The 14,707-nt window shown below is 35.4% G+C and overlaps 1 protein-coding gene across 1 annotated transcript in view; it reads left to right on the top strand.

The window, feature by feature from the left end:
• Positions 1-14,707, top strand: part of RPS6KC1 (ribosomal protein S6 kinase C1) — a 233,326-nt gene that overhangs the window by 66,925 nt on the left and 151,694 nt on the right. The window contains exon 5 of the mRNA XM_082658336.1: positions 9,605-9,698. Within this exon, the coding sequence (XP_082514462.1) occupies positions 9,605-9,698 (94 nt within the window). The remainder of the gene's footprint in view (positions 1-9,604; positions 9,699-14,707) is intronic.

Below are 14,707 nucleotides of genomic sequence, written 5' to 3'. Positions count from 1 at the left end.
CATCCTCCCTATCCCACCCCTCTAGATGGTCACAAAGCACCGAGCTGATCTCCCTGTGCTGTGCAGCTGCTTCCCACTAGCTATCTATATTACATTTGGTAGTGTGTATATGTCCATGCCACTCTCTCACTTCATCCCAGCTTCCCCTTCCCCCTCCCTGTGTCCTCAAGTCCGTTCTCTATGTCTGTGTCTTTATTCCTGTCCTGCCCCTAGGTTCATCAGAACCATTTTTTTTAGATTGCATATATATATATATGTGTGTTAGCATATGGTATTTGTTCTCTTTCTGACTTACTTCACTCTGTATGACAGACTCTAGGTCCATGCACCTCACTATAGATCAAGACAGTATGGTACCGGCACAAAAACAGAAATATAAATCAATGGAACAGGATAGAAAGCCCAGAGATAAACCCACACACATATGGTCACCTTATCTTTGATAAAGGAGGCAAGAGTATACAATGGAGAAAAGACAGCCTCTTCAATAAGTGGTGCTGGGAAAACTGGATAGCTACATGGAAAAGAATGAAATTAGAACACTCCCTAACACCATACACAAAAATAAACTCAAAATGGATTAAAGACCTAAATGTAAGGCCAGACACTATAAAAGTCTTAGAGGAAAACATAGGCAGAACACTCTATGACATAAATCATATATCTTTTTGAATTATGTTTTTGGTTTTTTTTGGATGTATTGGAACTGCTGGGTCATATGGTAGTTCTGTTCTTAGTTTTTCGAGAAACCTCCACACTGTTTTCTTCAGTTGCAACACCAATTTACATTCCCATCAGCAGTGCACAGGGTTCCCTTTTTTCCACATACTTGCTAACTAACATTTATTATTTGTGGTCTTTTTGATGATAGCCATTCTGACAGGGTGAGGTGATGTCTCATTGTGGTTTTGATTTGCATTTCTCTTGTGGTTAATGATGTTAAGCATCTTTTCATGTGCCTGTTGGCCATCTGTATGTCTTTGGAAAAATGTCTATTCAGGTCTTCTGCCCACTTTTTAATTGGGTTGACTGTTTTTTTGATGTTGAGTTGTATGAGCTCTTTATGTATTTTGGATATTAACCCCTTATTGGTCATATCATTTGCAAGTGTTTTTTCCCAGTCAGTAGGTTGTCTTCTCATTTTGTTGATGGTTTGCTTTGCTATTCAAAAGCTTTTTAGTTTAATTAGGTTCCGTTTGTTTATTTTTGCTTTTGTTTCCTTTGCCTTTGGAAATGGATCCAAAAAAATATTGCTATGATTTATGTCAAAGAATGTTCCACCTGTGTAGTCTTCTAGGAGTTTTATAGTTTCCAGTCTAACATTTAAGTCTTTAATCCATTTTGAGTTTATTTCTGTATATGGTGTGAGAAAATGTTCTAATTTCATTTCATATAGAAAACATATATCAGATAGATATTGAGCAGTGGAATTGCTGAGTCTTATGGTAAGTTTATGTTTTTAAGAAACTGCCAAACTGTTTTCCAAAGTGACTTCACCATTCCCCAGCAATGTATGAAGGCTCTGGTTCTTTTACAACCTCACCAGCACTTGGTATCGTGTGCTTTAAAAAATATAACTATGTGTATAATCGTGTCTCACTGTAGTATTAATTTCAATTTCGTAACCTCACCAACACTTGGTATTGTGTGATTTTTTTTTTTCTTTAATTTACTTTTGGCTGTGTTGGGTCTCCGTTGCTAGGTGCAGGCTTTCTCTAGTTGCGGCGAGCGGGGGCTACTCTTCGTTGTGATGCGTGGGCTCTAGGGCCCGCAGGCTTCAGTAGTTGTGGCACCCAGGCTTAGTTGCTCTGTGGCATGTGGGATCTTCCTGGAGCAGGGATCAAACCCGTGTCCCCTGCATTGGCAGGCAGAGTTCCAAATGTAATCTGGATACATGTTCTTTATTAGATACGTGATTTGCAAATATTTTCTCCGAGTGTATGGCTTGTCTTTTCATTTTCTTAATGGTGTCATTTGATGTGCAAAAGTTTTTAGTTTTGATGAAGTATAATTTACCATTTTTTTTCTTTTCTGAATCATGCTTTTGTTGTCATATCTAAGACCTCTTTGATTAACCCAAAGTCAAGAGAATTTTCTCCTACATTCCTTTCTGGAAGTCTGTGATCCATTTTCAGTTAATTTTTGTGTATACTGTGAAGTAACAGTCTAAATTAATCTTTTGGCACTTGAATATCAAATAGTCTCAGCACTGTTTGTTGAAAAGACTGTCCTTTCCCTATTGAAGTATGTTGGCACTGTTGCTGAGAAAGAATTGACTGTACACGTAACGCTTTATTTCTGGACTTTTGACATCTTCTGTTGATCTATGTGTCTGTTCTTTTACCAGTACGTACTCTCTTGATTACTGTAGCTTTATAATATGTTTTGAAATCAGAAAGTGTAAGTTTTCCCACTTTATTTGTATTTTTCAAAGATGTTATGGCAATTTTGATTCCTTTGAATTTTCATAAAATGTTTTAGTATCAGCTTGTCCATATCAACAGAAAATTCCGATGAAATTTTGATTGGAATTTTATTAAATCTGTAGTTCAGTTTGGGGAGGATTGTTATCTTAACAATATTGTCTTCTAATCTATGAACATGAAATAACTCACCATTTATTTGTGTTCTTTAATTTGTCTCAGCAATGTTTTGCCATTTTCAGGTATAAGTCTGGCATTTCTTTTGTTAAATTTATTACTAAATATTTTATTCTTTTGTTGCTATTATGAATGGAATTGTATTTTTTCATTTAGCATTATACTTTAAAGGTTTATTCATGTTATAGCCAGTATCCATACTTCATTCCTTTTTTTATACTTCTTATAATATTCCTTTGTATGGATCCATGGATATACCAAATTTAGTTTATCCATTCATCAGTTGTTGTACATATAGATTGTCTTCTCCTTTTGACTATTATGAATGATGCTGTTATGAATACTGGCATATAAGTTTTTGTGTGGACATATTTTTTCATTTCTCTTAGTTATATACCTTAGTAGTGGAATTGATGTGGGAAGATTTTAAATTTCTAATTCAGTTCATTTTCTTGTTGTAGGTCTATTCTAATTTTCTCTTTCTTCTTGAATCAGCTTGTTAACTTGTATCTTCTTAGGAGTTTTCATCTAAATTCTATAATTTGTTCATAGTGTTCCTTCCAGTGTTTTAAATTTCTATAGGTATGGTAGTGATGTCCCCTCTTTCATTCATGATTTTGGTAATTTGTGTCTTATCTATTTTTTCTTTACCTGTCTAGCTAAAAGTTTGATATTTTTGTTGATCTTTACAAAGGATTAACTTGGTTTCATTGATTTTTTTCTCTATTTTTCTATTTCATTTCACTGATTTCTGTTCTAAACTCTGTTTCCTTCCTTTCACATGCTTTGGGTTTACTTTGCTCTTTATCTAATTCTTTAATTCCTTAAATCTGAAGCTTAAGTTATTGATTTGAGATGGTTCTTCTTGTCTAACAGGCATTTACAGCTATAAATTTTCTTCTTAGCATTGTTTGAGCCTCATCCCATAAATTTTTGTTTTATTTTCACTTTTATTCAGTTCAAAGTATTTTCTGATTACTTTTATGATTTTTCTGTTGACCCATTGGTTATTTGGAAACATGTTCTTTAATTTCCAAATATTTGTGCATTTCTTAAAGTTTCATCTGTTGTTGATTTCTAATTTTGTTTTCTTGTGGTTGTGGTCAGAAAATATACATTGTGGACTTCCCTGGTAGCTCAGTGGTTAAGAATCTGCCTGCCAGTGCAAGGGACACGGGTTCGAGCTCTGGTCTGGGAAGATCCCACATGCCACGGAGCAACCAAGCCCGTGTGCCACAACTACTGAGCCTGCACTCTAGAGCACACGAGCCACAACTACTGAGCCCACATGCCACAACTACTGAAGCCCGCATGCCTAGAGCCCGTGCTCCACACCAAGAGAAGCCGCCGCAATGAGAAGTATGTGCACCGCAATGAAGAGTAGCCCCCACTCGCCACAATTAGAGAAAGCCCACGCGTAACAGTGAAGACTCAACACAGCCACAAATAAATAAATATATAAAAAGAAAAAAAAAGAAAATATACATTGTATGATTTCATCCCTTTAAAATTTACTGAGACCTGATTTATTTCCTAGCAACATTGAAAGGAGCATATATTTTGTTGTCAGGTGGAGTTTTATGTAAATATCTGTTAATTCAAGTTACTTGATAGTGTTGTCATCTTTATCCTTGCTTATTTTCTGTCTAGTTGTTCTAGCAATTATTGAGATTGAAGTATTGAAGTCTCTAATTATTGTTGAATTTTCTATTTTTCTTTTCAGTTATGTTAATTTTTACTTTATTTTGGGGCTTTTTTGGCATAGAATGGTTATATCTTCCTGATGAATTGATTTTCTCAACCTTATGAAATGCCCCCTTTCTAGTAATATTTATTGTCTTAGTCTGTTTTGTGTGATTTTAATATAGGCACTCTAGGTTTCTTACAGTTGCATGGTACTTCTCTTTTATTCTTTTGCTTTCTGTCTGTATTATTGAATCTAAAGGGTACTCTTACGTGCACTATATATAGTTTAAAAAAACTATATATAGTTTTTTTTATTCAGTAGGCGAATTGCTGTTGTTGATTGTGGTATTTAGTCCTTTTATATTTAATTATTGATGAGATTGAACTTTTGTCTGCCATTTTGCTATTTGTTATATGTCTCATATTTTTTGTTCTTTTGTTTTTCTACTTTATACCACCTTTTGTATTAAATAGGTATTGTTTATTATACCACTTAAACTCTTTTTTTTTAGGTGTGTGTTTTTAAAAGTTATATTCTTACTGTTTGCTCTAGGGATTAAAATATGCACTTTAACTTATGACAATTTACTTGAGAAGAATACTAACATAATTCCAGTAAAATATAGAAAGTTCGCTCCATAGAGCTCTATTTACTCCTCCTTTTTTGTTATATTATCGTATACCTCAAATGTAAACTGAACAATACAGTGTTATGATGCCTTTTCAAAGAGTTAAGGGAGGAAGAGAGAAGAACATATATTTATGTAGTCTTTTTATTTACCCTCATATTTCCTTTTTTAGGTGTTATTTGTTCAGGTAGATTTGAATTACCATATGTTGTCATTTCCTTTCATCTTGAAGGATTGTAGTTTCTTTTTTTGTGCAAGGCAGGTTTGCTAGCAATAGAGTCTCCCAGTCCTTGTCTGGAAATGTTTTTATTTACTCATCATTTCAAAAGAATAGTTTGCTGGATGTATAGAATTATTGATTGACTGTTCTTTTTAACAGTTTGAATTTATCATTCCGCTGTCTTTTGTCCTTTATTGTTTTTTTTTGTGTGTGTGTGGTATGCGGGCCTCTCACTGTTGTGGCCTCTCCCTTTGCGGAGCACAGGCTCCGGACGCGCAGGCTCAGCGACCATGGCTCACGGGCCCAGCCGCTCCGCGGCATGTGGGATCTTCCCAGACCGGGGCACAAACCCGTGTCCCCTGCATCGGCAGGCGGACTCTCAACCACTGCGCCACCAGGGAAGCTCCCTTTATTGTTTTTTTATGTGAAGTCAGCTGTTAATTATACTGTAGTTCCAGTGTATAAGTCTTTTTCTGTTGCTTCTTTCTGAATTTAGCCTTTGTCTTTCAACAGTGACTAGCTGTTGATCTGTTTCTGTTTATTTTATTTTGGGTTTAATTTATCTTCTTGTGTTTGTAGATTAATATTTTTGTCAAATTTTGGAAGTTTTATGCCCTCACCTCTTCAAATATTCTTTTTCAGCCCTTTTTCCTCTCTCATGTGTGGTACTCCTATTACATGTAAGTTGGTATGCTTGATATTATCCCACAGCTCTCCCTGGTTCTCTGTTATTATTCAGTTTTTTTCTTATGATGTTCATATTGGATAGTTTCTGTTGATCTTCAAGTTCATTGGTTATTCTTCTTTCTCAAATGTATTGTTGAACTTCTCTAGTGAATTTAAAATTTTGTTACTATACTTTTCAACTCTAGCATTTTCATCTGGTTCTTTTTTTCTTAAAATTGAGATTAATTCACATTACATAAAATGCACCAATTAAGGCATACAGTTCAGTGTTTTTTAGTTTGTTCACAAGGTCATGAAACCATTATTACTCTCTAATTTCAGAACATTTTTATCACCCCAAAAGAAACGTTATACCCGTTAGCATTCACCCCTCCTACCCCACTTGCCCCAACCCCTAGCAAACACTAATTTACTTTCTGTTTTGATGGATTTGCCTATTCTGGACATGAATGGAATCATACAGTATGTGGCCTTTTGCATCTGACTTGTTTCACATAGCTTAATGTTTTCAAGGTTCATCTGTGTTGTAACATGTATCAGTACTTAAGTCCTTTTGATGGCTGAATAATATTCCATTAAGTGGATATGAATATACCACATTCTGTGTATCCATTCATCATCACACTTTACTCTTTCTTTGTATGTCTCATAAGTTTGTTGTTGAACACTGAAAAATTTGGATAATATATTATAGCAACTCTGTGTTCTAATTTTTTTCCCCTGAGGGTTGTTGCCATTGTTTTATTAGTGTGTTCAGTAACATGTCTGTACTAAATCTGTATAGTCTGTTCGATGTATGGTGTGTGACTGCTAATATCTCTGCTCAGCTTAAAATCTTTATTGTATTTTTAAACCTGGCTAGGTGCCTTGTATAAGCATAGCTTTGGTCAGCCAGTGATTTGCCTTTGCTTGTACACTTTGTTTCATTATATGCTTCTCCCTTATGCTGATGATTCTTTGTGTGTTTTCAAGGTTCAAGCAGTTTTAAAGTTTGCCCTGGCTTTTGTTTTCCTTTGGGATCTCTTGCCTTTCTCTGCATGTGCACCCTCTCATGGTTTGCCAGGGATTTGCAGATAGCTTGATCCGTCTCTGGTTTTTCCTGCATGGATAGGTAGAGAACTTATTAATAACCCTTATGGCCATGTTATTTTCTGGATCTTCCTGCTAAATGTCTGGCTAATGTGCTGGTCCTTTGCTTACTACAACTTCATGCTTGCTGAGCCACTGTTCTTGCCATTTCTTTGGCACTAAGATTGCTACTATTATTGGTAACACTGTTTTTTGTGGGGGGGGATCTTTTTTCTGTGCTTAAGTCTAAATCATGCCAGCCTCTTCTGCAGGTGATCTACTTGTTTTTAAGGCTTGTCTTCCCTTGTATAATTACCATGGCAACCCAGCTGGGAGGGAATATGTGAACAACCTCAGGCAAGAATGTCACAGACCCCCACAGTTCTCACCGGGGCTTCTGTGGTTTTATGAATAGCCACTTATTCATTTGCTTTATGTTTTTGGGTTAATTTCCAGAGCTCTTAAATGTAAAATTGTTTTGACAGTTTTCTCTAGTTTCATCATTGCCTTTTGGGGAGCACTTGCTGATTTACCACCATATTTGGATGTTCCAGCATATCTGAACTCCTTCCCCCCCAGACTGACTCTTCATTAATCAAAACCTTTGAGATGCTGTATAATAAGAGTTTCTTTTTACTGCATACTCAGAAACAGTAAAAGGTTAATGTTTTTGAACTAGGGATTTAAAGTAGAATTGTGGTGTATTTTCCTACTACTTCCCTTAAGTTCCTCTAGAACAGTTTTTATTATTTTGTTTCATTAAAGATTTATTCTTTATTATCTATTTTGTGTAATATTGTTTATTAAATTAGGTAAGTAAAATTTCTGTAGGATTATGAACTAAAACATTTCTTGCATTCTTCAGTATTTTGTTTTTATCTTATGAGCAAATCTTATATCAGCTCGTAATAACAAATAAAAATTTGAGTGCTTATTACATTGTTCTAAACACTTTCCATCTGTGAAATCTTTTAGTCCTAACAACTCTTTGAGTTAGTGATGTAGATATTATTTCCATTTTTATAGGTAGGTAACTTAAAGTCACATACCTGGTAGTGGAAGAGGTAGTTAATAGTTGAAAGGCACTTTCTACTATGTGAGATTATACCTAAAATCAAATTTGCCTATTAAAATTCTCAGGAATACTTTTACATTTTCTTAGGGTTTGTTTGGATATTGTTTAAAGGATGGCTTAGTCTAGAATAGATACTCTTCTTTTTGGAGAAAAATTCAGTTACAATCTGTGATTTGAATATTTTAATTAAAAAATAGAATAATGTGATAAAAATTCTTCTAAAAATAATCGTTTTCAAAGTTTCAGTTCACTTAAAACTCAGGGAAGTAAAATTTGTTAATTTGAGAGGGACCATTTCAAATTTCTCTTCCTTAAAGATGAACTGGCAGGGAGACTTGATTAGGTAAAGATAGTTGTTAGGGGCAGGGGAAGGATAGTTGTTGAGTTCTTTGTGCTGACACAGAGAGGAAATAGGGGTCTTGTATTTCTCTTGGGTTTTGCTATCCTGGTAATAGTGTTTGGGGGTATAGAACTGTGGGTAGAAGGTAAAAGGAAATATGTTAAAGAGCTGAAGAGCTATTATTTTAATTAGTTATAGTTATTTAAGGGTTATAAACCTTTATATATGTGATTGGAGCATTCAGTCCATAAAGCCACAGCACAAAATCACACCACACCTCTTGCCTGCTAGAGCATTCTCTAGTTGCACACAGAGTAAGAGAAAATAATCTTTTCAGACCTGAATTTTCAAACTTAAATATGGAATTAAAATGATGGTCACATGGATAAATCAGTTTTATATTTATTAAAAATGTATCTCTTTAATAAAATATCTTAAATTTATTTAGTCTTATGTACATTGCATTCAAATGATTCTCGAATATAAGGCACTTCTCGGATCACTTGAGGTACTGTGTTGTATGTTGTAGTTTTTAATTTGGTAAAATTAAATGACTTCCTAATAGAGTGCATCATTTATCATTAATTAGAAAGACTAATGACTACTAAGGATACTGAGTAATACCCACCACTTTAGCTGGTGGGCTTTTTCTTTTTCTGCCTTTTTTTTTTTTTTTTTTTTTTTTTTGCGGTATGCGGGCCTCTCACTGCTGTGGCCTCTCCCGTTGCGGAGCACAGGCTCTGGACGCGCAGGCCCAGTGGCCATGGCTCACGGGCCCAGCTGCTCCGCGGCATGTGGGATCCTCCCAGACCGGAGCACGAACCCATGTCCCCTGTATCGGCAGGCGGACTCTCAACTACTGTGCCACCAGGGAAGCCCTCTGCATTTTTTTTAATGAGTACTTTTGGTAGATTTAAAATAACATGCTTTTATAAAAAGCCACATATTATTAAAAACATTGTAAAATTCTTGTTGAATTTTTAAATAATAGGCTATGTTTTAGAACAGTTTAGGTTTACAGAAAAATTATGCAGAAAGTATAGAGTTTTCCCATAGATTTCCCTTTCTCCCTCACAGTTTCCCCTATTATTAACATCTTTCCTTGGTGTGGTACATTTGTTACATTTGATGAACCAATATTGATATTCCTATTGATTTTTTAAAAGCAGTTGTAATCTAGTTTAATAGATGAACATTTTTGTAATTCTTGTACATAGATGAGATAACCATTGTTCTCATTACTGATTTTTTTTAAATACTCATATCGACAATGAAGCACAGTTACTTTGGTCTTTTTAGGGTGGAATAATCAACGATGGTTCTGAATTGATTGGTCCTGTTGAAGCTTATTCGGATTCCCTCATTGATAGCTTTCCTGAATGTACTACAGAAGGTAAGAGATTTAATTTTTTTTTTTCATTTCAGTGGTTTTGATTGTGACAGACTATAAATCATAGCTACATTGCCAAAATTAGGTGGATATAGGAATTTGAGAGTATTTCAGTAATTCTAAGATACTTTTTTTCCCTCATGTTTTAACATCACTGATATTGAGTACATAATACTGAGTTGATGGTATCTTACATTTAATAGACAGCTTTTTTCTTTCTCAGTGATGTATAAAATAGTGATTTGTCCTACAATTAATGGCTTCTTAGATTTGATGAAATGTGGTATAATGAGTGTTCAGAATTTGTGTTGTCTAGTATAAGAATGCCTTGCTAAAGTTTATTTAGCAGCATCTGACTATCAGACAATTAATTTCAAGACTGGCTTTAAAAGTTTAGTCATGTACCAGAAAGAATAAATCTAAGGCAGTTTTAGTGTTTTTGATATATTTTATAATAACATGAGTCTAAACCAAAGCAATTTTTGTACTTTTAATCACTTTAATTCAAGAATGCTTAATCTCTTGTTTTATTCCTCTGTTAAGCCATCTTTGAATTTTTATGAAGATTTAAAATACATATTTTGGTCTTTGAATTTCCTTAGCTAGTTTTCTTCCAGAAAATATTTTGGAATTAAAAAAGAGAGAGACTTGGGGACAGGGTGGGGAGTCTTTAAAAATAAGTAATTAGATTTGTTTGAGGTGGCTTAGGTTTGGTTTATATAAAAGAAAAATCATAGACTAGATAATATTCCTTGATCTCTTTCATGAGTAAGAATTTATGGTAGAGGAGAATGGTGTATGACTCTAACATGGGAGGTAGCCATGATCTCATTGTAGTGATGTTTTTGTGGGGATGTGTACTGATGACATACAGTGACAGACACATTGACATAGATCTATTGCAGTAATTCCCATCATGTTTTGGTAGGAACAACAAGTTCCCATCCATTGTGTGGGCTGATGCACTTAAAATTTATTTTTCTTTTGGTGGCACCACATTGAGAAGTGATTAGCTTTTCTTATTTTTCATGATGGCTCTCATTGACTTAAAAGCACAGTCCATTAACTTACACCTACTGTTCTGTGAAATGTATGGGGTCCTTAGGCCCAGGGGTCTCCCTTGGGTCCTCAATATCTTTGACTCCATCCTGAATCAGCTAAGGTCATAGAAAAACATTGTGGATAGTAATTTTATTTTATAGTCCATCAGGTTTGTTGGGAAAAAAAAAATCTATTCTCCACGACCTATTTTGATCTGAGATACTTGCTAGGCTTTGGAAAATCTAATCACTGCTTGAGATGTTAAGGTGACTTTGTTTCTAGAACTAGTTTCCTTGGAGGGTGACTTTTCTGGGATAACCTGATCTGGGTGTTGCCTCAGAGATACACTCCTACTCCTGAGAAAGAGGGAGAGGGCATTTTCTGCCTGTAAATGTGCTGATTTGGTGATGTCCAAGAGAGGACAAGTAGGAGAGTTAGAAAGATTTGTGGGAGAGTATTCAGTGAGGAGTACAGTTCTTGAAAATTACAGAATGTTTCTTTTCTCTGTTTTTTTTGCGGTACGCGGGCCTCTCACTGTTGTGGCCTCTCCCGTTGCGGAGCACAGGCTCCGGATGCGCAGGCTCAGTGGCCATGGCTCACGGGCCCAGCCTCTCCGCGGCATGTGGGATCTTCCCGGACCGGGGCATGAACCTGTGTCCCCTGCATAGGCAGGTGGACTCTCAACCACTGCGCCACCAGGGAAGCCCTCTCTTTGTTTCTTGATGCAGAAATTGAAGGGTATTTGATTTGGGGATGGTTATATTCTTTGATACAAAGATATAAGTCTTTATTACCTAGGTAGGAGTCAACCATAGTGAGATAAGGGTGTCCCAGAAGCCTATTTGAGTATAAGGTAATCAGGGATGGGAGTGGTGCAGAGGTCTTTTGCCTTAGTTTAGGAGAGAAGGGGAGGAGCATTATTATTAGGATAACTTTCCTTGGGATGGTGTTGTAAAATGTGGAAGCTGTTCGGAATAAAAAGATATTGATATTAAAGGAGATATAACCTAAGGTAGATTATAGCTCTAACTTTATAAGCTAGGGTGAGCTTATAATTTATTGTCCAAACTGAGACACTTCTGAGAATTAAAGAAGATGCTACTGTACTTATTGTATGCCAAGACAACAAGCATAAACCAACAAGCTGGGCAAACAGGGTGAATGGGCCACCCTACCTACAGCAGAGGTAGAGTATATTTGTTTCAGGGTTTATCTTTGACATTTCAAAAAGCTGAGTTTTCCTTGGAAGCAGTTATCATTTAGGAATATGCTTTTATGAGGGAAATTGGGGGCAACATTTCTGTTAAAAACACAGAAAAAGACTTAATGGTACCTAAAAGTAATACTGAAATTTTATCCTTTCAGTGCATAGTTTAGTTTTCTAACTATATCACCATCTCTGAAACACACTGTGATCCTTGAAGAATGAAAAATGGAACTGGAAATGCTGTTAATGTTTATGTTTTTTACCCCCTCCCTTTAGAAGCCTCTATTCTATGCCTCGCTAATTAATCCTGCTGAAAGATACCTGTTGACAAATACAGCTCAGAGTGTCAGACAACTTGCAAATTCATTGTTATTTGAGAGGAAAAATGACTTTTAAATATCATGAGATTGTCTGGCATACTAGCCAAGTGGAAGATTTACTTTCATACCAAAAGGCCTGCAAACCACAGAGACAAACCAGGGAGAGGGCCTCTAGTAGGAAAAGAGAGGGGAAACCTGGCAGCCAGCCAAGCCCCACAGGTATGCAGTGAAATGGAAGGTTGTAGAGGGATTGTGGTGGCAAATGCTTGAGATTTGAATTCAGAGCCAAAATGTGAGGAGGTGATTTACTCTGTAACAGCTCCTCTGAGTGTAGTATTTTAAATGGTGTTTTGAAGGTGGATTCATTTTTCATACTTGTGATTTAGTTTGCCAGTGGAATGGGCCAGAAGGGCAAATCTTAATATATAGTCTGCTGTGCCAAGGTCCTTCAGTTAGAGTGACAGAGAACATATGTAGAGGCTAAGTGATCATCATTTTTATTAGTACCATAAAATGCAATCAACAGGTCTTACTTAATTTACCTTGAAAGAAAGTTTTCTAAGGAAAACGTAAAGAATTGGGTTAGTGGATTTAAAAAAAATTTCATTATTTTATAGTATAGTATGATAGAGGAAACCACTTTAAGGTTTCATAAAACCAATAATTTGGTGATTAACTGCTAAATGTATTTTATCTAATATGAAATTGAAAATTATAAAATTATTCAGTAGGTTTTTAGATAAAACGTTAATGTTGTTTTATGTTTTTAAAATGAAATGCTGGTTGCTCTTTATCTCCTTTGTTCAGTGAAATTAAACTATATTTTCTCAAAGATGAAAGAAGATTTAATTGATTGTTAACATCTTATTTCCTTTATAAAATTCCATCTTTCTGTTGACTTAAACTTAGCTATAAAGTTACTGTGACATTAGTGGAAACCTGGCCTGGGTTTCCTGGGTGCCTGGGATGGTGCCTGGGAATTGAGCTTCTTGATATGTTTCTCTCATCTGTTGGCCTGTTGGAAGGATGTAGGTTGCTTTACTGCCATGTTGGCCTTGGTATTGGAGCCTTTGATGTCGGTATAAGCTCATCTGGTAAACTGTGTCATTTCCTCTTCCTAGTACATTACTTGGCTTCTTTTGCAGTTTTGGGAGGGACATTTTCCAGGTGTATGCAGCGAATAAGAGAAAATAATTAGGTGATCATAACCACAAATACAAATGGAGAGATCCGCTTTTTATATGTAGCATATCTTTAAGAATAAATATTCTTAAATGTCTCCTGGAGTAGTCAAATTTACCTTTTTTTTTTTCTTTTTGCCTGTAAGTTGTGGAGTAAGAGCTCCCTAAGTGCTCATTGTAACAATTGTAGACACAAGAAAGGATCTGTTAAGCGGTCTTGAATTAACTATTTTTAGAGTAAATGAGATGTATATTTTGAGAATAGCATCTATTATTAGTCTATGTAAGGGACCTCTTAAAATCACCTTCAGTTCAAGATTTGTGTATTTATGTGGTGGCAGGGTAATAATTCTTTCTATTATGTAGGTAAGCACAAAGATGACAAAATATAGAAAGCCTAATTAAACGTAATTTAAATTTAAAGTAGAATTTAGTGCAAATGTCCGCTAGGTGGCACCATGAGAACTGTAAATCTTGTTACTGGGCTAATTCTAGGCCCTCCTCTATTACTTTCGAGTGTGCTTATTCAGTTTGAAGTTCCTTTTTCTCTTAAGTGCTTATCTACTTAACTCTTATTCACTGTCCATTATTAGTTGAATTTCCTTTGGTGGAGAAGTTTAAAATAAATAGGAAAAAAAAGAATAAGTTATTATTCTCAAGATAAGCACAAATGAGAATGTGTCATTGTGGTTATGTGTGCATATAAAACAAATGACACAAATTATAAGTATTGACCCTTAACAACTCTAGGGCTATTGAGGATAACGTTGGATATTAAGAGTTTAGCAGTTGGGTGGGGCAAATTAAAAATTCATGATATTAATATGTTGTGGGAATAGGTTTTAGAATAGAAGGAACATTGGGAATGATATAGGTAAATCTCTTATCTTACAATTAAATATTGGAATTTCAGAGAAATTAAGCCAGGTGCCTAAGGCAGTCACGGCACTCCAGATATTTAATAGCAATCACAGAACTCTATTTTGAAATGAGATTTAACTTTATGTAGGGGAAGGCAGTGAGAATACATATTTGATATAGAAAGCTCAGTGTGAGTTACTTATGTGCTGGTAACAGGTTTGATTTGCAGAGTAGATTATGGAGAGTAGCAGCAAAAAAAGTTCATTAGGTAGAAGTGGAAGGGAACTCATAGATCTTTGTTGTTCATGATAAGGTAACAGTAGGGTCACAACAGTAAAGTAACAATTAGGGTTGTAATTGTGATTGATTTATTGTTTTATGAGTTTACTCTTTTTTTTCAAG

This window comes from Grampus griseus (genome assembly GCF_964374135.1).
Source record: "Grampus griseus genome assembly, chromosome: 1".
Taxonomy (NCBI): Eukaryota; Metazoa; Chordata; class Mammalia; order Artiodactyla; family Delphinidae; genus Grampus; species Grampus griseus.
This window is presented reverse-complemented; position numbering and strand designations above follow the sequence as displayed.